The sequence below is a fragment of the Cynocephalus volans genome, chromosome 16 (genome assembly GCF_027409185.1).
Source record: "Cynocephalus volans isolate mCynVol1 chromosome 16, mCynVol1.pri, whole genome shotgun sequence".
Classification (NCBI taxonomy): domain Eukaryota; kingdom Metazoa; phylum Chordata; class Mammalia; order Dermoptera; family Cynocephalidae; genus Cynocephalus; species Cynocephalus volans.
In genome coordinates, this window is record NC_084475.1 from 19,169,829 (window position 1) to 19,193,328 (window position 23,500).

Genomic DNA, 23,500 nt, shown 5'->3' on the forward strand with positions numbered 1-23,500 from the left:
CTGCCATGTGGACAAGATGCTGATAACCACACAGGCTTGACTGACAGTTGTGCGACTCCAGCACCTGCGTCGTTTCATGCCATGTCACCAGGGAGGTGAGGCCCATTCCTATCCCTGCTTTCTGATGTGGAAACTGAGACTCAGAGAGGTTAGGTAACTTGTCTAAGGCCACACAGCTCAGGAGCAGTGCAGCAAGAATTCAAATCCAAGCAGGCAGAGTCCTGGTCCCAGGCACCTGATGTGCCGCTGAGGGAGGTCAGGGCAGACTCAGTCCTGTGCTGTGCTCATCCTGTGTGTGGCCCTACTCTGAGAGATGCTAAGGCCCGAGCCAGGCCTTCATGCTTTCCGTGTACAGTTCCCTGGGACACCACGGTCAAACATACCACCCTCCCCCTTTCTGTTCCTCAACACACATCTGAAGGCAAGAGCTAGCACAGAGCTTCTCGAGTCTTGTTAAGAGTCAGCTCTATTTCAGTTGGTTTGGTTTGGGGACCCTGGCTAAGGAGCATATGCCAAACTCGTGGTATTACCTTCCGGAGTGTCATAAAACCAACCTCCAGGTGCGCTCTATTTGCTTAAGTTTTAAATGTTTTGTGCAGTATCTGGCAAATGTCCATCAGTCCAAGGCCTGGGACAACCAAGTGCCATGAAGTGCGCGATGATGAGGATACCGTAACTTGCGAGGGGATGAAGGACATGCCAAGGAGTAACAGAGCATGCTGTCACCTCGGTCACAGCCTAGCCAAAAGGGAGGAACTGTTAAATAAATGTTATGGGAGGCCATTGTTCTGGACTAAGTTCCTGCACTAGGCTCCATCAGACCAGACTAAAAAATCAAAACGGAATGGATAAGAACCCATCTGCAAAGTCAGGAGAAAGAGATAACAGCCAACTTCCAGAACAGGCTGGTTTAAATCTTCGATAGGCATGATACTGACATTCCCTCTGCTTTAATCCTTACATGAAAGAGAGACAGCCCGAAGTCACCTGATGTTAACTGATCAGTTAGTTTCCTGTTGTTCTGTCTGCTGTCCCCACCTCACCAGGAAAGTAATGGTGTGACCAATCCGCTTTCTTTTCTTCATTCCTGCTTTCTCCAGCCTTTCTGTCTCTAAAGCCTTTGCTATTTGTAACAGACTTTGGAGCACTTCTCTGACTCTGTGGCTGGTATTTCCTGGGTCAACTCACAGTTGGCTCTCAATAAACTTTACGAAATTAAACAAAAACAAACTGTAAATAAAAGTCAGGTTCTGATTCAGCAAGTCTGGAGTGGGGCCGAACATCCACGTTTCTTAGGAGCTGGCAGGGGACACCAATACTGCTGGAATACGCCACACTTTGAGGCCCTAGCTTTGTGTCTCTACCAACAGTAGTTGAGCCCCCACCAGCTCTTACCTGAGCCCCCTAGAAGCCCCTGATCAGCCCATGTCATCCCCCACCCCCTGCCTGTACCCCTCCTGTCCCATGCACCACAGCTACAGCCACCGTCTAACTCAGCCAGCCTGTGAGACTTTTCGGCATTCAGCTACGGTTCGCTACTGCCTGCGACAGCCAACTCTCCAAATGCAGCCCACAGGCCACCTGCATCACAATCACCTGAACTGCAGAGAAAGTACAGATTCCTGGGCCCCACCCCTGTCAACCCCCTCCCCCATCCGACCCACATTTCCCAGCCTAGGCCGGTTCCCCCTCTCCTGAGGAAGCCCCCAACCTCCAAAGCAACAAAGAGAACACTTCCCTTTCTCCGAAATCTGTGTGCTTGTGTGTGGCCTGGGCTGCCCGTCAAAGTACAGATTCTGGGGCTCTGCCCCAGACTGACCCTATTCCAGCCTCCGCAGGGAAAGGCCCAGGATGTGCTCAGTTCCTGAGCTTCCCTGACCTGGGCCACACAGCTGGACACTTTTTCTTCATATAAAAATAGCTATAAGGCCAGCCCGTTGCTCACTCGGTAGAGTGTGGTGCTGATAACATCAAGGCCATGGGTTTGGATCCTATATAGGGATGGCCGGTTCGCTCACTGGCTGAGCGTGGTGCTGACAACACCAAGCCAAGGGTTGAGATCCCCTTACCGGTCATCTTTAAAAAAAAAAAAAAAAATAGCTATAGAAGGGCTCCCACTAGCTGGCATTGGTCAGAGAGAGAACATTTCCGTATAATTAAAGTTCAGTCTTTCATATGCAAAGTTGGACGTTTCTCGTTTTCAGAGAGTACACAGAATACATATAATTTGACCTCTTTTTGGGGGGAAAGCTCTGGATTGTCTTTACGATGATAATACAGGAAATCTTTCAAGGGCTCTTAAGATATATAGAACAGTATTCCCCTAAACTAAATGATCCCAGAAAGTAATTTGGGGTTTTTAAGTTGACGTTTTACAGCTTTCTGTGTCCTCCTCCCTGGTCTGCATGTCTGACGGCAGCCTGTTCCTCTAAACTGCCATGGATTGGCACCAACACAAATGAGCTTGTTAAAATCGTGTCTAAAGTCAAAGTAAACAGTCAGTGACAGGCTCTTCCATGAGTCAAGTACCTGAGCTTTCGCATCTAAGCTCACCGAGGCTAAGAGGCAGACACTGCCGGACACTGGTTACCCGCAGGGGAGATGGAAAATTAACTGCGCGACTCCAGCTGGAGATTTCTAGAAGCTGACGTACCTGGCCAAATCTAACAAGACAAAATGTAATGGAGTGACACATCTAAAACTCACAGGTGGGTCCCCAAATCCAACTATGTAAGTATGAAGTGGGAGAATGCAATGAAGCAGGACACCAAAGGGCGTTTGCTTGCTCCAAGCCAAGAATCACAGAGCCATGAGGCCACCAAAAGAGCCACACGGCCACCAAAAGAGCCACTGTGACTTTTATCTGTGTTAACAGAAATACCTGTGCTGGCCAGACCTCACCTGGAGGTTCCAGGACCCAGTGGGAAAGAGGCACACCAAGGTGCCAAGGACACCAATGCATACTCCACAACATCCGAGGAGCACGCACCCCACTCCTACCCCATAGGACACCGTAGAGTCGACGAGACAGCCCACATGAAGCACTGAACGGTGCCTGGGCCACAGGAAGGCTCCATCAGTGCCCCGAGCACCACAGAGATGCAAAAACAACGGCCAGTTCCATGCACAAGGCGCTGACAGGCAGACACGGGTCCGAATGTGTTTAAAAAGGTAAGATGCAGCTATACTCTAGAAATGGCCAACCTGACAATGTCATGGGATAAAAGTTTTCAAAAAACAAACTGTTGAAATGATTAGGAATAAGCCTCACAAGAAACGTACAAGGCCTTAATGAGAAGTACCACTCGATGGAAGAACAGGAGAAAATCTCAGGAGCACAGAGCCACTAGAGAGTGGTGGGAAGGGGAGAAGGGGCTGCAGCCTCAGAGCTCAGGAGCAGATGACAAAAACAGGTCATGGGAAGAAAGGCCCTCAGCAGCCCAGAATGCTTGGGGTGGAGGGGTGTTTGCAGGGGACAGAAAAGTCTAGAACCGTGTAGGGTGGTGGTGAAGAGTACTAACTAGCGGTGTGACCTGGGGCAAGTTGCTTAACTCTGGGTGCCTCAGTTTGCTCATCTGTGAAACGCGGACGGTGACAATACCAGCACCCATCTATAGAGATGTGTGCTCATCACCATCAGAATCATCCAAATGCTTGGCAAGCTGTGTGGGCAAGAGGGGCGGTACTTACCGTGCGTGTCTCCAGATGACTGCGCCAGACCACCGAGGACACGTTACATGGAGGGAGAGATTGTCTGGGTGGAAGAAAGCACCTGTCTTGAAATCATGGGGCTGACTTTGTAGGTAGTGAGACACCCATCACTGGAGGCATCCAAGCCAAGCCCAGATAAAACAAACATCAGAAACATATTTAACTCCATTTCTCTAAGTCCTGTCCCCTCAAAGTACACTCTGTGACACCAGGGCGCAACCCAGAGCTATGGTTCTTGTCCACCTCCTGACTCTCAGCTAAGTTCCAGAATGACAGTTCCTAAAGCCACTGGATTGGGTTGTGCACTGGCTGTGTTGGGAATCACCTGGGGCAGGAGGTCATGGTAGAAGAGTCCTGGCCAGGCCCCACAGTGAGTTTTTCACCCAAATCCTGGAGGTGTGGTTTGTGAATGTGTTTAATTGTCTCCCTATGCACAGCCAGGACTGGGATAGCCCTGGAAGCCTAAGAAGGCTGGGTGGCCGGCTCTGGGGAACAAACTCAGGTTCCTCACATCTGTTATTTCCTCCACCAGCTCCACAAAGACACACCCTGAAGCAGACTGATCTCCAAAGGGGTTCTCTCCAAGGGCTCTCTAAACACATCTTGACAATGCCAATCATCCGCTTTCCCTCCATCCCAGCCCAGGTCAGGGGTCCCTAACAGCAGCTGCTGTTATCGCTTCACGGCGACACCTGCCACTCCTCCAAACAAGTATGCCATCCCTGGCCCAGTCCCACCAGATCCCACTGCCCACCCCCATCCTTCTGGACCAATCCATGGAGAGCCCCAGGTACAGGGACTTTCAAATTAGCCTCTAGACATGGGACCTGGAGACCCTTCTCAGCCTGCTTTCCAAGGCCCTCTTGGGAGCCTCATCAAACAGCTGCACACAGAAAGAACCCCACCCTCACAACAAGAATGCCAGCCCTGAAGTGGTCCGCATGGGGTCTCGGGGGCCCACTGACCACAGTTGGCTGGAATCACAGCTCCCCACCTCTACCAGCAGCCCGGTGTCTGCCCCAGCTGGTGGACTATGGTAGGCCATTGCCATGGGAACAGCAGAGCTGCTGTGCTGTGACATCACGGCAGGGGTGAGGTCAGGGACAGTGAGGAGCCAGCCAGGGGTGAGCACACAGGTCAGGGACCAATCACAGAGATGTGGCACAGACAGCCGGGGTGATGCCCAGAGGAACAACCCACACGGGGGCATCTGAAGGTCCCTTTCTGAGGAGGATCACGCAGTTTGAAAATGCTCATGGCCACAGCCACTGTGCAGAGGACAGAGGACGGAGGATGCATCCTGACTTCCCCAGCTTGGCTGCAGAGAGACCTCCTCTTCTTCCTGAGCTGTCAGGAGGTTAAGGAGGTGCACTTCAAGGTCGGGGCTTCCTGACCACACTTGCCGTCCCTTCTCCTGTAGGGACAGCATCTGTTCCAACATAGGGGGAAAAGAAATGTGCCCCCACTTCCAAAAGCTCTGGGACGCCACCATGGAGCCAAAAACTGACCAGAGGCAGAGGAAGAGAGAATCCTGGTCCAGTCCCCTCTGCCACCCACCTACCCACACAGAATGAGAACTCAGACACACTTGACCTTGCTTGTGGGGCTAAGGGCACCCTCCACAAATTTGACAATTGAGAAATGTAGCTTGGGGAACATGATTTTGGACCCAAGAAGTCAAAGCAGACAATTTTCTGGGGTTTTGTTTCTTAAGAAAGTAACCAGCAGGAATTTGGATGAGGTGTGGGAATCTCCGGGAGGAGTAAGACGCAGGAGAGCTGAACTTGGGACAAAAGCCTTTGTCTGGGGCTGGAAGGGCCCTTGGAGAGGTCACCTGGTCCCTGACCTAATGTTCTCAGCCACAGTCTACCCCACCCCACCCCCATATTTTTGGTCCTTCTCTGCCCTTGTGATGGTTAATTTTAATGTGTCAACATGACTGGGCTAAGGGATGCCCAGATAGCTGTAAAACATTGTTTCCCGGTGAGGATGTTTCTGGAAGAAATTAGCATTTGAATCCGTAGGCTGAATAAAAGATCTGCCCTCCCCAACGTGGGCAGGCGTCATCCAATCTGTTGCAGGCCCAGCTAGAACACGAAGGTGGAGGACAGGCGAATTCTCTCTCTGCTTGATCTGGGACGTCTGTCTCCTGCCCTCGGACATCAGAACGCCAGGTTCTCAGGCCTTCAGACTCTGACTGAATTCCACCACCAGATTTCCTGGTTCACCAGCTGGCAGACGGTGAGACTTATCTGCCTTCCTAAACACACGAGCCAATTCCCATAATAAATGCCATCTTATGTATCTGTGTAGATCCTGTTGGTTCTGTTTCTCCGGAGAAACCTGACTAATACAGCCCTATAAATACAAAGTCTTGTGTGTCCTTCTCCTTTCCCAGAGAATATCCCCAAGCCCTTTAGCCTCTCAGTGTGGACTTGACGCCCACCCTCAAGCAAGCCAATAGTTCTAGGGAGGAGAAAAATAACACGGTGGCCCTCTCAGGCGGCTCCACTCCCAGTCCCACCCTCTTCGGCCATTTCTGGGCTTAAGACATTTCTCCCAAGCCTGGGCTCTCCTAACACGGCCTTGGCAATTTCTAGAATGCAGGCCCCACCCTCTGGATTAATCCACTCTGCTAAGTGGTCCCTCCTGCACAGAATCCACCTCTGGCATAAGACCACCCCAGCCTCGAGGGTCTGGGCCCACACTCCTGTTGACTGCAATTAGACCCACACTTCAGCACATGCTAACGTTAAAAATTACATGTACAATTCAAGTTCATTATAGAAGAATTATAAAATATACATTTGCAAAAGAGTGTCTAATTTCCTCTCATGTGTCTGAACTTTTTAACATGTTAGTAAAAAAAAATTCTACACCACTTGATGCCTGCGGAGCATCCGACGCTGTGATTTATAATCCACTCCCGGCTGCTGCATTTATAGGGGTTCCTAGCATTTGCCCAAGATAAATCAGACCGAGGTGAACACCCTGGTCACTAACTGCTTACACGTGTCTTTAGTTACTTCCCTCAGAAAACCCCTAGCTATGGAGCTGCCTGGGCAGAGGGAAGATTTACATTTAAAGCCCTTGATCGTTGCTGCCAAAATGCCCTTCCGAGCCTCTGAACTGCTCACGTTAAGACAAAACATACCTGCTGTCCAGTCCTTCCAAGGGCAACAGACTCTGGCCAAAAGGGACAGAGCAACAGAAAGTCCAAAGCTGTGAAGTCCGATCCTGTTTCCAGATCAGTCTCCGTGGATTCCTGGCACTGCCAGTCTGCTGGTGACCTTGGGCAAGTGACGGACCACCCCCCACCAAACAACCTCCTCCTTCGCAGAGTCCTCGTGACTGCGGAGTCCTTGTGACTAAGGAAAGAGCCGTGAAGGTCCTTCTGCCTTAAAAAGCCCTTGAGGATTGACTATTTGTCTGGTGGTTTTATTCCTGCTCTCCAGAACTGGTCCACGGAAAGCAAAGACCGTCACAGATTTGTTCCTGCACCCCTATCCTGAAGCCATCGGGGCTGAGGGGATGAGATGTCCTGGGGCTCTGCTCTAACTCCACTCCTCCTGACATCTCTGGTTTCTTCCTGGGCAGGGCCAGGCTGGCCCAATGCTGCCAGGGATGTCTGAGGATGGAAAGTTAAATGCTAGGAGGAGGGACGCCCGCAGAAGAGAAGATGCTGGACAGGGGGGCCAGGAGACAGCTGTGTGCGAGCACGTCCGCTTAAGCCTTTGCCCAGAAAAAGCAGGGAGGCTGTGTGCCCTCAAAGCCCTCCCGCCACGGTGTCAACACACTCCTAAACAACCCACCACGAGCCTGAAGCCCAATGCCCCCCTAGGCCTTTCTCCCAATGACGTATCCATTGCCCTATTGCTGAGGCACCCTGGACCCCACTGCCTGGCATCAGCAGCCTGGCTGTGCTTGTAGCTAGACCCCCTGCAGCTGTGGACCCTCAGACAAACACATGCCATCCTCCTAGTGTTGGAGAACCCAGTGGTGAGGAGCGTCCTCCATGCCTTAGGGTCACTGTGAGGCTCAGATTTCACTGGGTTTCTGCGCTCTGGACACACAGTGTAACATTATTGTCACTTCATGTCCCCAAGCCTCCGTGGCACTCCTGGCTTTCTTCCAAATCATCCTATGTTGCAGGACCCAGCGAGGGCACGGTGGTCTAGGCAGGGTCATACAACCCTGCACAGTGAGCCCTCAGCTAGATGCAGCAAACAGACCACGGTGCAGGGAAAAGGCCGAGTTTCTGCCTAGTGATGGGGTCCAGCATGCTTGTATTAGAAACATGCTCGGCCTCCTTGGGTGATCTGGGCTGTGCTGCTCAGAAAATTTGTCCCCATCCCCTGAGCTCCTGATGCAGACTGAGAAGAGAAGGGCTGCAGAAACGAGCTGGGGAGCAGGTGACGCCAGGCTGGCCATAAGCACGTCACAGGAGGAAGAGAGAACACGGCCAACTGGCCGCGTGGACGTAAGGGGAGGCTTCTTTCCCGTTCCACGCACGAGCCGTTCTTCTTAAAGAGCTCCTGGGACAGAGGCCACTGACAGCCACTGAGCCCCTTCAAGCTTTTGCGTACTTCACTCATTCATCAGAAATGTACTCTGCTCTGGCACCACCCTGAGAAGTTTGGTCTTGCTTTTACAGAAGGGGAAAGTGATGCTCAGAGAGGCACAGGGTTGGGACTCGGCACCAGTCCCATTTGGCTCCAAAGGCCAGGCCTTTCCTCCCAACACCTTTCTCTCTCTCTTTTTTCTTTTAATATTACACAATGTAAACATTTTCTGTGGCCCTTTACCAATTTCTCCCTAACACCCCTCCCCCTCCCCACCTCTGGTAGCCTCAGTTCTGTTCTCTCCTTTTGAAAGTCTGAGGAATTGTTGTGATTGCTGTATCTTTCTGCACTGCCTGCCCCCCGCCACCCCAGCTCCCACTTATGAATGAGGGCATGCGGTATTTCTCTTTCCATACCTGGCTTATTTCACCTGACGTAGTTTTCTCTAAGTTCATCCATATTGCTGCGAATGGCAGAATTTCATTCCTTTTCATGGCAGAGTAGTACTCCACCGTGTATGTACACCACATTTCCCTCATCCAGTCCTCCCTTGATGGACATTTCTCTCGACACCTTTTGTGTTATCTTTTTTCTCTCAGGTGTCCGTATCCTCCTTCTGCCCTTTGGGGAAGAACCAGGTGCACAGGTGTGTCCTAGCCAGGGCCTCCCTTAGGACCAGAGCAGCCTCAGCAAAGCCTGGTCCTGCGCCAGTTTGCTTTTGCTGCATCCATGGAAGGTGGCTCCAACATGACAGGGATGTGAGGAAAGCCCGACCCATCTCTCCAGACCGCAGATCAGAAAGGGCCAGATTCTGTCCCTGAAGATGTACTGAGATCTCAGGGTCTCTTGTCCCACGGAAATATCTAACAGAAAGCCAGGCTCTTGCCTTCAAGCTCGCTTCCCCTTTGTGGGCTCAAAAGCCCAGAAAAGGTGGGTGATTTTCATTGCATTGTGGCATTCATTCCACTGGCCTCACTCCTTCTCAAGTCATCCTGCTTGCCTCTGGAAAGTGGGAACACGTATCCAGGCGGGGGTGTGATCCAGGTGCCCCACACTGGTGCAGCTGGCCCTGGATGACTTAGGCCAGGGGTCAGAAACATTTTTCTGTGAAGGGCCAGACAGTAAACAATTTAGGTGTGGAGGGCCACACAATCTGTCACACCCATTTCACTCTGCTGCTATAGCACAAAAGCGGCCATGGACGTGGCACTGCCAGTGGGCATGGCTGTGTCCCAATAAAACTTTATTTACAACAGGTCATCAGCACGGCAGTGGGTATAGTTAGCCAGCCCCTGAAGAAAGCCAGTTTCAGGAAGCCAGCTACCTTCTGTGGGGCATAGTCACACCAACAGGGTCCCAGGATAGACTGCTACAGTGTGACTCCTGATGTATAAGCAGAAGGGACAAAGCCAGACTCTGCAGGACTCCAGTCTATCTGATAAACCTCAGATAAACTCACTGAGGTGGCATTCTGGATGCTGTAAAATTAGATCATGGTGATGGTTGTGCAACTCTGCAAATGTACTAAAAACCACTGAATTGTACTTTAAATGGTGACCTGTATGATATGTGAATTCTATCTCACCTAAGCCTAAGTCTCAGAGGCAGATAAATGATAAGTTTTTTCAAAGAGGAGTAAACCATTGGTGTATAATCTGTGCCTCCAAAGACCCAAGGCAAAGTCCCAAGGGAAAGTCCGACAGGCCCCAAGTGTGACCGCTCTGTCCTGGGTCAACTGGGTCACCTCTCAGCTGAGTCAGGCATTACGCTTTTACCTCCTAAAGAAACCTCCACCTCTGTCTCTCCATTCTTACCCCAAATGCCTTTCAACTTTAAAATAATCACACAACTAGTACACGTGAATCATGTAAAATTTAGAAAATAGATGTCAGCGAAGAGAATGTAAGTCCCCCTTGATCTTTCCCACGGCCTAGAGTTTGGGTGGATATCCTCCCAGGATCTTTTCTATACACGTGCTTAAGTGTGTGCACATTTATTTTTTTTTTGTAAATGGGATACAGAAGTGATAAAATGACAAAGAAAAGCCAGGAAACAGTCACCATAAAAACCAGGTCAGAAGAGATGCAACTGGGGTCAAGGAAGTGGAAGGAAGAAGGAAAAAAAGAGAGAGAGAAAAAAAACCAGGTCAGTGGTTCCCTCTACGTAAAAGGAAGGGTTGGAACCAGGAGGAATAAACCGAGGTTTTAGGGTGGGAGCCACATTCTGTTTCACAACCTGGTAGTCACTGGGTCATCTTTTGCTAAAACGTACACTTAAGCCTGGTGCATTTTTAAAAATCTGTTTCTATTTGACAATATTTAAAATGTGAACCCATACAGACTGTATCTGAGCTTTTAAAATTAATACACTTTCTGTACCGGCCAGCCGCCAAAATAGGTTAAAAAAAAAAATTAATACACTCTGAAACATTTTTCTAGGCCATAAACATGAACCTGTAATATCATTTTAAATGACTGCTTACTATGTAGCTGTAATGATGGAGCTTAACTTATCCAGCTCATTTCCAAGGAACGAGCAACCTCGCGAACCAGGTTGGCCCTCCGGGGCGTCTCTCTCACCATGGCCCACCCAGCGGCTGGCCACTCCCCAGGGACCACCCTCTCCAAGCCCACACAGGTCTGAATCAGCTCTTCATCAGCATCCTAATGCCTCCTCCTGCTTACTTCCTAGCTGTGTAACCCTGAGCAAGTCAGTGAATCAGCCTGTGCCTCAGTTTGATCACCTGTAAAATGGGGACAATAATGAAATGAGGGACATGCAGAACACAGTCCAAGCACTGGCACTTCTTGACAGCTGTTGCTGCTGCCTCTGTCATTAGACCGTCATCTTCCCTTCACAGGACTGTCGTGATTCCCTCCAGCTCCCTGGCTGCAGCTTGGTTCCCCCATGGAGACACCAGCAACAGGCTTGGGGTCTCTCTGTGCTCCCCTAACTGCAAGAAACCCCCAGCCCAGCCTTCGGGGTTGGCCAAGGATTAACAAGAACACAGGACAAGTCCTGCTCAGGGTCTGGCACAGAGATAGCCAATGACCTCACAAACCTGGAGAGCCTCCTGTGAGCATGGCTCCATCCTGAAGCATCTCAGGTCTCCATGCACAACCCTTGGAGGGAGGTAAGTTATCATCTCCTTTTCCAATGTGGAGAAACCGAGGCAGGGCGGCCAGCCAGGCTGCAGGGCAGCCCTGCCCCCCCATGTCTGTCCCCTCTTCTCTCCAAGGCCCTCTCACTTCCCACCGCCTGCCCATGCGCTAGCTGGGACCTTTCTCACCCAGGCCCTATTGTCAGTGGGTCCCAGCATAACTCAACACAGACCACAATCCAGCCTGACGAGGCGAGGGGACACCTGCTATCAGCACTGAGGCCAAAGCGCAGAGGGTCTCAGCTGCAGCACCTGCCTTCTGTGTCTCGAGTCCTTCCCCAGCGCAGGTCGTTCCTCTGCTCACCTGGATGACTACAAGTCTCAACGTGGCTCTCCCTTCCGTCTCAGCGTTCCTCCCCCTCCCATCTCCACCCAATGGCTAACAGCTCTTGGGAGGCCACAGAAGCCTCTCCTGGGAGGAGGTGGGTGTGGCCGGGGTCCAGGGGGCCACACTGTCCACCCTTCCCCATTTCTCCACTGTGGCCTCCCTGGACCCCGGCCACACCCGCCTCCTCCCAGGCTCTCTGGCCTTCGCCTGAGGGCTTCCCTCTGCCTGCAGGGCTCACCTCACCTCTGCCCTCCAGGCCCACCCAGAGGCGTATCTTACAGGCTATCTCACTCAGGGGATAGGTCACCCTGTGGCCACTGTCCTGCCCGAGGTCCAGAGAGATGACAGTGCTTCCCATCCCACCCTCACTCCCTGAGGACAGACACCAGGAACCTACCGTGGCATACTGTGGACACAAGGCACCCAAAAAGCAGTTGCTCAGTTGTAAAACAAGGAAAACGAAAAACCCCCAAATGAATAAATTCCATAAAAAGCAGATTTCTGAGGCAACAGAGACACCAGGCCCTTCCTTTCTGCTGGGGCTCAGGGCTCTCTCTGCCCAGGGTGCTGTAGAGGAAGGGGCAGCCTCAGCCCCGCCCCCAAGGGCTCCTTCCCCAGGATCTGCATGCAGAAGACCCACAGAACCTTCTGGATCTTTGGGAGCCGTCACTGAGCCCAGTCGGGAGGATCCAAGGCACCTTATAGTGTCCCTTCCCCAGTGTTGGTGACCAGGCCTGAGCAGACCCAGGCTGCTCAGGTGGGAAGTGCAGAATGAGGAGAGAGGAAGTCTCCAGAGGAGAAACCCACGAAAAGACTCCTTTTAAAATGTCAGTGACTAACCTCGTGGGGGTGTCACATGCTGCTTTGTAAATCAGGTACCAGCCATGGCTGCTGTCCACAATAAAACATGGGTATGCACGCGCGCGCAGGCACACACACACCACAAATACACACACAACCCTTTACCCAAACTTTCAGGACTCATGACTCCCCAGGCCTATCTCTGGACAGGTGTCCACATACACCCAGGCTAAGATCTCTCTTTTCTAAACAGTACACCTCAATGTGCACCCTGCGAGAGGGCTGGGGGAGCTATCTCCATCCCACCAGCCGGCTCTGGACACCGATGCTCTCGACTGTCCCTCCATCTGAAGTCTCCTTCATCCCCTCCCTTCCTGGCTGCCTCCAGGCATCTCACCTGCTGCTCACCCTTCCCCCCACACCCTGTGGGGCTCGGTCTCCACACTTCTTATTCAGATCCATAAGCACCAAAAACAAAAACTTGGCCAAGGACTCTCAACATCCAGATATTCATTAAAATTTATATATAAGGACAACTCTCAGTCCATATACTATTTATTACATAACATTTTCCTGGCACCAAACTTGTCTTGAGTACCCCTCTTTGGAGACAACCACTCTAGGCAAACATTGATGGCCATCAGAACCACCTGAAGGGGCCTAAAATTTCCAATGCCCACACCCCAGACCCCGACTCAGCTCGAGAATTCAGGTGTCACTCCGCAGGCTGATATCTTCAGTGGCCGCCCTGGGCCTTTGGGATGAAATGCAGACTCCATGCGACAAAAGCCAGAGCAGCGACATTTGGTCCCAATCTCCTTGTTGGGTTTTCCTGTCCCCAGCCCTCCTTTGGCCTGCTCTGCACCCAGAACCCTCTCACCTTTGCTCAGAAGGCACGCGCCCCCACACTGCACGTGCCCCCACACTGCCACCACTAATCGATGCGCTTAACGACACCTGAGTGCGTGTTCCCCCAGCTCAGGTTTCTTCACGCTCCTTGACCTTGACTTCTCAACTCCATCTTCCCCTCTGGAGAAAGACCATCCCAGCCTCAGGACCACGTGCCCTTGGTCCCAAGTTTGTGAACGTGCATGTGTGCGTGGGTGCAGGTGCACACACTGGGGGCAGGGGGGCGTCCAGGCAAGCGCAGGAGTCAGGGCAGGAGAGAGTTCGTGGCTTCAGTCCTCCTACCACTGCCCAGCTGCCTGTCTTTTCTTTCTTTTATCTCCTCCCGTGCTTTTTCCTTCTCCTGCTGTTTTTTCACATCCTCCCAGCTGCCTGGGATCCTCAAAGCATGTCTCTCAGTTGTTTTGGAACCCAAGAGGTTCACCCTCACCCGCAGCCCCTCGGGCATCACGTCAGTGGTTCTGCGTCAGGGCCAGGTGGCTGCAAGCTGCTCCCCATAAGCCTGGACTCATCTGCACCCCTGTTCTCCACACACTAATGTTGCCAAAAGATGTGGAACACACAGCCCACACCCACGGGATCCACCTGGAACCCGGCTGAGACAGCAGGGAGGAGAGAGGCAGGTACCAAGCCCATGTGCAGCTCCCAGACATAGGCCGGCACTGCATACCTGGGCTCTGCGCCCTCAGGAGAGACAACACTCCAGAGGCCGGAGTGGGTCTCAGGCTGGCACCGTCCACAGGGCACAGATTGGGAGGAAAGGGTGGTGCTAGGACACCTGCCACACCCCCACGCCTCGCACAAGGTTCTTCCCTCTTCCGTCTCCCAACCGTGGGAGCTGCCGGATACTCAGGTTCAAGTCACTCCCGGCAGCACAGGTCCTTCCAGTAACACTGTCCAAAACCAAGCCAAGAAGCTCCAGTCTCCCGCTCCCACCAACAGCCCCTCTCCTCAACCTACCACTGGAACCCTCTAGCCCCACACCTTGCAAACACATTTCACCTTGTCACATGGTGACTTCTGACTTTTGGTTATTTGGGAAGTTTATTCGTCATTCATTATTTGCCCAAACCAGATGAGGTCTGATTACTTCACACCACGCCCTGGCAGTCGGGGAGGGTCTGCAGGGCACCTGCTCACCCGACCCAGTTTTCAGTCCACTTCCACACTACCCAGCTCTGGTGCATCCTTTTCCCTCTCGGGGCAGGGATAACGTCTCACTTTTCCCTTACATCCCCTGGAGCAGAGCTGGCCACTCCATAATTGCTTGCTGAAACACAGACCAGCCCGATATGAAAATCAGGAAATATACAACTGACTACACGAGTCCATTGTGCACTTTGCAGGAGTCGCCACCCCGCCCCGCCCCTACCTGGCCCCGTGCACTGGAGGCCTGATTCAACTCACAGGAAGCTGATGCTGCGTTGCTCTTCCTGAGCACATGTCAGTGAAGACAGAGCCACTTCTGAGTGCTGGCTGTGTGTTTTCTGGGGTGGCCACTACTATTCCTCTCCTCCCGGCTGCCTCAGGGCATCTCACCTGCCGCTTACTCTTCTCCCCACCAGTGCCAGCTGGTCCCTGTCACTGTGCACACAGGCCCACAAGGCCCCATAGGAAGTCAGACCGCCCTTGGCTTGTTCACGGTAGAAATCAGTACATGGCCCCTTGGGCCCTGGCTATGGGACCCTCCCTAGCTGGGGCTGGAGACTAACAGAAGGTCTGCAGAAAGCAGTTTCTGGAGCTGGGAACATCCTGAGAAAGACGGCATCGTGGACGTCTTCTACAGCAATGTGGCTTTGGGCATTGCTACCCAGGCCAGAGCAGAGATTTTATGCGGGTCCAGAGAGCTCCTGGATTTACCCTTGAGTCCAGAAAGCAGCCCAAGCAACCAGAGTCTGCCAAGTAGCTCAGCTGGCTGAGTTAACTCCAGGCTCCAGCACAGTACTGCCTGAATGGCCAGCCCAAAGCTGGTTTCCAGCCAGATCACTGTAGCTGTGCAGGCTTCAGTAGATGGCAAAGGACTCCATTAAGGGAGAGGGACTCAGGCCAGCAGCCTGTTTGAGCAGTGCTGTAACTGAGACACGAAATGCTTCCCGTTCTGACCTTCCTGGAAAGAATGGGAACCTGGGCCCTTCCAGTAGGAAACCAGATCGTCTCTTTCCACCCCTTCATCCTAAATGTCACAACCTCATAATGAAGTCTCTTTGCTGACCACAGTTCTAATCCTACCAGCTGCAAGAGCTGCTAGCAAAATACCTTCCAGAAGCCCTGACACAGGGAGACAGAAATCTGGCTGTTTCTGCAGCCAATTGCCTCTTCTTGTAGACACCGAACCAGTTAACAAACCTGCATCCAGCCAAAAGTAAAAGGAGCCAGCAGACCACATAAAAAGTCAACCTTTATTAACCCCCAACATGCACCCCTTCTGAGACCCCTGCATCACAGCCCTGGTTCGTGGGGCTTTTAAAACCACAAGAGCCAAGATCTGGGCCAGCCACTCTGTATCTGCAAAGGGACCCAGACCTGAGTAATGTTTAAGAGCCCTCCACACAATTCTGCTCTCAGTCACAATGGGGAACCACTGCTGAGCAAGTCACAAGCCTGCACCACTTAGAGCATAGAATGTAGGAGAACAGACAGCCCATTGCTATCCCTGTGGGATTTATTTCAGGGGCCTACCCTGGGATGGCCTCGGGTTCTTATCCCAAGTCGGCTGAGAAAAGATGACAGGGAGCAAGAGAGGGCAGCCTGAGTGTACTGTAGTGTCCCCCCAAATTCATGTCCAGCCAGAACCTATGCATATGACCTTATTTGGAAATAGGATCTGCACTGATGTAGTCAAGTTAAGACAAGGGCATCCTGGATTAGGGTGGCCCTAAATCCAACGACTGGTGTCCATTTAAGAAGAAGGAAATGAGGGCTGGCCCGTGGCTCACTTGGGAGAGCGTGGCGCTGACAACACCAAGTCAAGGGTTAAGATCCCCTTACCAGTCATCTTTATATGGGGGAAAAAAAAAAGAAGAAGGAGGAAATTTGGACACAGACCCAAGGAGAAGTCCACATGAAGACAGAGGACTTAAAAGATGGGAGAGATACATCTGCAAACCAGGGAACACCAAGGACCACCCGGGGCCACCAGAAGCTAGGAGAGAGGTCTGCACACACTCCTCCTCAGAGCTTCCAGAAGAAACCAATCCTGCTGACACCGTGATTTCAGATTTCTGGACTCCTGAACTGTGAATGAATAAATTCCTGTTGTTTAAACCTCACCCAACCCCCAGGTGTGTGGAGATTTGTGACAGCATCCACGGGATGGGACACTCACGCTCCAGGGTTTGTAGTACAGCTCCAGTGTCTGACTGGACCTGAGCAGGGATGAGGTTAGAAGCTCTAGCTACACGATGACCTTGATGCAAAGATTTGGACACAAGTGCCAGGAAACCCGGGCAGGAGAGCAAAGTGTGAGGCAAGACACCCCAAGGCTCCTCCACCCACACTAGCCTCGATCCAAGCCCAAGGCAGAAACAGCCCAGCGCACATCAGGGCAAGGTCAGAGGGACTGCCTGGACACCCTCCCCACGCAGTTCTGGAGTGTGGGTTGGTCCCAAGGCCCAGCTCCTTCTCGCTCAGCTCCCACAAACCACACCCCTCAGTCCAATGAGCCACAGTTTGGACAGGCCTGTACTCCCAGGAGACACCCCAAGGAAGGCTCATCAGGAGGAGCCACTCCTTTGCCCCCAAATCTAGCAGAGTACCAAAGCCAAATTGGAGAAAAGACCTCATGTCCTCCAAATCAGGTTCTGTAGATAGTCTGCAAGCATGCACCACGCGCTAAGCCCAGGTGGCCAGAGCCACATGATCCCCACAGGTAGGAGCAGCTGAAGACTTGCCAAGCTTGGCAGCCGGCAGCTCAAAGGGCTAATTGGGGTGGGGCAAGCAACCATGGGAGTGTGTATCAAAGGGCATCACTGACAATAAGAGAAACCAAGAAGCGTTTCTTGGTGAGGGATGCCCAGCCTCGCAGCATCTGGCCTGGCACAGGATCCTCAGCTGGCTGGGACTTAGGAGCAACAAATAAAGGGAAGGCGGGGGCTGCCTCTACACACCCACCTGCTGGCATCTGAACTGGCCCCAGGAAAAACAGTACTGACCAGCACCAAGGTGGAGAGGCCTGCAAGTGTCTGACCTAGGTGGAACCTCCAGGGCCAGCTGGGTCCTACCATTTCTGCTGCGTTCTCCCCACTTCTGCCTCCTGCCTTTTGTGGATCAGAACAAGTAACTGAGCTCTTCCTCTTCCCCTCATTAGCGCCCATCTTTGGGGGGCCAAGAGTCCCGTCGGTAATAGATATTTGCTGGGGAATCTAAGCAACTACACAACCCCACGTGCCCCCTCCAGTCACCAAAGTCTGCAGTTTTTGTGGATGTCCTGAAAAAACAGTCAACAGCAGCAAAATACTCAAAGGTCCTGGGCCCTGCCCAACCCTGTTGGTAGGGCCTCCTGGGCAGGGCACTCAGCAAGGGGCCACGCCATGGGGCCCCTATGAGCTTGTCGAACCTGCCCTGGGTCTGAGGGGCTTCCATCCTGCCTGGCTTGATCCAGTGAGCCCCCAAACGGAGCTGGTGGGAGAAGCCCCTGCCGAGAAGCCCTTCCCAACCCAGCCCCAGTCAGGAGAAGTCCAACTCCCACCCCCCGTGAAAGTTTTCTCCCCGGGGTCTCCAGTCCCCCAGCTCACCCCCACCCCATGCTGTGCCCCCCACGCTCCCCGCCCCCAGCGCTGGCATCCCAGGGCGCGCCGCCTGCCAAAACCCAAGGCTGGCTCCCTTTCCTGGAGCTGGAGCTGCAGCGGAATTTCGGTGGAATTTTGAGGTTGAGAAGCATCTCAGCGAAGAGAAGAAAAGAAAGGGAGAGAAGGGAGGGGAAAGAGAAAGTACGATTTGGGCGTCCACTTGCAGGATTCTAGAAGGGACCAGGAGGCGGGCGCTGGGTCCCTCCGCCAGCTGCGGCGGGGCGGGGCGCCCGCGAGACCTCGGGGGTCCCCTCGGGGGTACCTCGGCGGGCCCCGGGACCCGCGCGGGGGCGGGGGTCGCCGCGCCTTACCTACGTCTGCATTGCAGAACGCCTGTTGCGGGTGCACCGGGGAGCAGCTGCAGGCGTCGGCCGGGCGGAGCAGCGCCCCCAGCAGCAGGAGGCCGAGCGCCAGCCGCAGGCTGCGGGCAGCGGCGCCCATGGCGGGCCGGGGGCTGGGCGCGGGCGGGGCGCCGCCGCCGGTGTCCGGGCTCCTCGGGGCGGCGGGCCGGGGGCGAGGCGGGCCCCTCCGCGCGGGCGCAGCCTCCTCTCCTGCCCCACTCGCCGCGCAAACTTTCCGTGCGCTTTGTCCCGGGGGAGCGGCCGGGGCCGGGCGCGGGGGGCTGCGGGGTGCCGGGCGAGAAGAAAGCGGGCGGGGGGCGCGGGGCCGGGCGAGCTCCCCGACTGCCTTCTATGGATGTGTTTGCTGCGGGCTCGGCCGGCCGGGCGTTTTATGGCGCTCCGAGGCGCTCCCGCTCCGCCTCCCGGTGGCTGGCGGCCAATGCCGGCCCCGGGCGCTCCCCGCAGCCCCCTCCTCCCGCGCCGCCCGCGCCCGCGCCCGCCCCGAGCCCGGGCTTTTGTTGTGCCCGGCCCGGCACGTCGGGGGGCTTCGCGCCCCACCTGGCGCTGCACCCGCCGGGGCGCACCTGGCCTCCGCCGCGGCCCCCGGCCCCCGACCGCCCCGGGGGCCCTGACTCAGCGCGGGGGTCTCAGCCCATCCCCCGAGGGCACCGGGCACCCACCGCCCACCCCGTCCCCTCCAGCTCGGCTCTCGAGGTGGACACTGCCTGATCCCCTAACACCCGGGGGTCCCTTAGGTTCTAGCCACGCGCTGAGCGAAGGGACGTGCCCTCTGGGGCAAGGGTCATTCTCGCCGCCCCCTCCTCATGCCTTCTGGGGGCTTGCGGCCTCTGGGGATCCCTTTTTCAAAGGGAGGCCTTAGAATTTTAAGTGTGCTTGGCCCGTGTCGTTGGGGGTGGGGAGGGGGCAGAGGGGGTGTGGCTACTGTGAACAAAACAGGATTTTATATAAACTGGCCATATTTCTGACCAACCAACAAGAGACAGGGGGTGGGCCCAGGAGCCTGGGAGCCAGTAGCATCGCAGGAGTGGCGCTGCCCAGGCCTCTGACAGGTCCCTCCCTTTGCCCACAAATGTGGGAGCTGAAGGACTTTTCCAAAACAGCTCTGTGTTCCAGAAAAGGCCAAGGGAATTAAAGGTGTGGACGACGTGCGAAGCACGGTGCATTGGTGACCGCAGGGTCCCTGTCTACTTGTCCCTGAACCTGCGTGCACCCTCCGTGCACAGCTGGCTGTGCCCCCCACACGGTGGGCGCCCCTGCACGCGGGCGTCTCTCTTCCCCTCAGTGGGTCTGCAGTCTAGTAGGCAGATGTCATTGGGGGAAATGACACAGTTCAAGAGCAACTGCGCGCTAAACTGTGGGGTGCTGACCTGAGAGAGAAAACTTTGGAAAATATGGCAAGAATGGAAAAACAGTTTCTTTCTGTTTCTGCCTGCGTTGAAATAGACAACTTGGAGAAAAGTTAAACAGGCAGTTATTTTTAGCACCCTGACAAATTCAGAGTCACTTTTTCAGCTTTTGTTAATGTGAGATAGAGTCGCCTCGTTCTCCAGATGATGTTTGGTGGTAAAAGTTCAGTTGACTTAGAAAATTATTATGCCTGGGTTGCTTTCATTTCTTTCTCTTTTATGGCAAGTGGAACAACATGCTGTTGAACTTTACAGAGTCTAGAATCAGTTTGTCAGTTTCTGAGAAAAACAGGTAACTCAGGGAATCTCAGGCTTTTAGGCAAGATAGACACATAAGCGATCAAGTGTTAGGGTGATAAACACTCGGAGGTGGGTTTGGTGGTGGCACGACCAGGGAACGGGGCCCATGCGGGCTGCACAGGGAGGAAGGAGGGGCCGGACTCCAGCTGCGGGGGTGGGGGGACTCCCTCCAGTCTGCAGCCTCTCACCTGCATCTCGGGGTTTCCCTCCCCTGAATCATCCCCACCTCCACTGGCACACCAGCGGGCTGGAATTTCTGCCAGTAAGAGTTAAACAAAAATCTTCTCTCGACCCCATTTCCCCTGTGTCTCCATTGCCCTCTATGCTTATCTCCTCCAAGCAGGCCTCAGGGTCTCCAGCTCTCTTCCCTTCTCTCTTGGTTCACCCTCCCTCCCACCTTCCTTCCTTCCATCCCTCCTTCCCTCCCTCTCTCCTTTCTATCAGCAAATACTTATTTGAGCATCTACTGTAGTTTGGACAGTGGCCTACGAGCAGGGCATTTAGAAGTCAACAAGATAGGCAAGAGTCTTGGGACCGTAAGGCCAGAATACGCAGGACTCAGGGGAGGCCATGGATGTGGCCGAGCATGAGGGTAGGCAGTGTGGATAGGCCACGAGGGTGTGCATTTTCTTGGTGGGGCAGGCAGGAGGGAGAGCAGGTGGCAGGTGCAGCACACAATTCTGCCGACCTCCCTGGCTTCCCCAGCCTCCCCAGCCACAAAATGATGATTTTAGAAAGCCCTTTTCTCATGGATTGCTGAGAATGGCTGACCTGCGGCTACAAAGTCAAGTGCACGCCTGGTGGTGGTGTTATCAGGAGACATCTAACCCTGAAGGGCTAAATGACTCCCTAAAGGGCACAGAAGGGGAGGAGAAAGAGCAATCCCTGAGACCCAGGGCTCCCTTCCCAGCTCACTGTCCCCCAGCGCAGCCCACCGCCCTGCCATCTCTATGCTACCTGGGGCCCGCAGGGGTCTCCTGAGCCCAGTCTCAGTCCTGAGCCCAGTCTCAGTCCTGAGCCCAGTCTCAGTCCTGAGCCCAGTCTCAGTCGCACTGGCCATCCTCTACCTTCCCATCCAGCTGCAGTCCTCCCATTCCCAAGCCAAGGACACGGAGGCCTCGGGCAGGAATCTGGTGAAGATGGGGAATAGCTCGGAAGCCAGCTACTGGGGGCACAGCCACCCTCTCACACGCTCTCTGCTCCATGGCCAGAGGACTCAACCATGCAAGATGAAAGTGGGGAGAGGGCTGCCACCATAGGAGGGAGGTTGGAGCCAGGCCATCCACCCCAGGGCAAGAGAGGAAGGTGCACCCCAGGCCGGTAGCTCTTCCAAAACCTTCGCTCCTAACCAGCCTCCTCCGCCTCTCGACTTGACATTGGAGGGGGAGCTAACAGGGCCGCAGCAGCCTCCCGCACCGCGGCTTGTGTCTGCTCCAGGGCAGCGGCTCTCGGGGACTCTCAGGACAGACAGGAGAGGGCAGCGCCGGCCAGGACAACGTACTGCAGGTTTGTGGAGGGGGCGGGCTTCCAGGGTCCTCAGACCATACTCTTGGGGCCACTCCTGGGGAATACTCGCCTTGCACCCCACCCCCTCAAAGAGACTGCCCCCACATGGCCCCAGCAGAGCCGTCAGCTTGTCCCACCCACGTCCAAACACACCCAGCAAACAGGTCCTGGGCTGGACCGGGTAAATATTGTGCCGGCACCTCTTCCCTCTTGCACGTCCAGGTCAACAGAGTCAGGAGGCTCTCACAGGCCTCTCACGCCCTCCCTGCACTGAGCTTGTCCATCCGGCAGGAGGACGGGCTCCTCCTCTGCTAGACTCGCCCTCCCGGTCTGGACCAGAGCCATCTCCCCTGAGCGTGTACTCCCTAGAGACAGCCTAGTAGAGCTGGAACCCCCACACTCTTTCTGGCACTTTCTCCGAGAGCCAGATCCTCTTGTCAGTAGACGGTCACCAAAATTGGCCCCACACACCCAGGAAGCTGGACCCCAAGCCAATGGTCTGGTGCTCAGGAAGCAGAGGTGTGTCTTGGGCAGGTGTGGGAGGAGCCAGGAGTGGGCGGCTGCAGAGAAGGTGGGGAAGTGTCTGTGTGTCTGGCTGTCTGGGAGGTGTCCGGAACTGCGTCATAGGTGGCTCTCAGAGAGGAATGGGCAGCCCATTGCGTCTCCCTGTCCAACTGGGCATCTGACTCTTGCCTGCAGTCTGTCCCAGTGTCCCCTGGCAGGGCCGTTTAGCACAGGATGTCCTGAAGATGACATGAGGGTGAGTCAGGAGTGACCGGGGAGGACTGTGGCTCCAGGTCACTGTACACTCAGCATAGGCACCTGTGTGTTCTGCGGTGGACACGCTAAAGGGTGTTTCCACATGAATTTCATTATTAATCCTCTTCAGTGGGGGCTGGGTTTCTCAGTCTTGGCATGGTTGACATTTGGACTGGGTCACTTTTTGCGGTGGGGCCATCCTGGGCATTATAGAACATTCAGCAGCAGCCCTGGCCCCAAAATGCCAGGAGCACACCTTCCCTAAGTCGTGACAACCAAAAATGTCTCTGGACATTGGAAAATTGCCATGGCTGAGAACCACTAACTTAAAGAAATAGATGAAAATCTCCGATCCTGAGTAAAGCAAGACGCAGAGACATAGGAATAAGAAGGTTCCATTTTGTAGGGCAAACAGAAATGCACGCGGGAGAGCCGGAGGGTGACCCACACTGAGCTGTCGACACTGGGGGTCAGGGGAGAGGGGGAAGGCAGGGAATATAAAAAGAGTCCTTTCTAAAAAGTGTCTGTGATGAAGCAGAACGTACAGTGTTTCATTTATGAGAAATTAGACACACGTGTGGGTCCAGACCGCTGTCTGCGAAGGTGGCGGGGTGTGCTGGGGTGGTGCGGACTGCAGGAAGGATGGATTTCTTCCATCCTGCTCTGGGTGCAGGGAAAGCCATGTTCAGGTGAGGGTTCAACCTGAAACGGACACAGAAATGTGGGTATTTCCGCAAACTTTCTGCACAGCTCTAGTGAAGCCTTCCCGACTGCAGCTGTCAGGGATTTACTTTTAGACAATCCCCCTCCAGCACCAACACTGCTCTCGGTTCGCGCCTCTTCAGGTTTTCTTCTGCCGTGTCCACTGCTGTACCTCATGGCGTCCCCCAGGGCATCTTTAAAAAGTGAGGA

At 54.2% G+C, this 23,500-nt stretch overlaps 1 protein-coding gene across 1 annotated transcript in view; it reads right to left on the reverse strand.

The window, feature by feature from the left end:
• The window catches only part of TIMP2 (TIMP metallopeptidase inhibitor 2), a 52,883-nt gene extending 33,896 nt beyond the window's left edge, over window positions 1-18,987 (reverse strand). Inside the window, exon 1 of the mRNA XM_063081042.1 lies at window positions 18,567-18,987. Coding sequence (XP_062937112.1) covers window positions 18,567-18,696 — 130 coding nt within the window. The 5' untranslated portion in view covers window positions 18,697-18,987. The remainder of the gene's footprint in view (window positions 1-18,566) is intronic.
• Window positions 18,988-23,500: the final 4,513 nt, after the last annotated feature.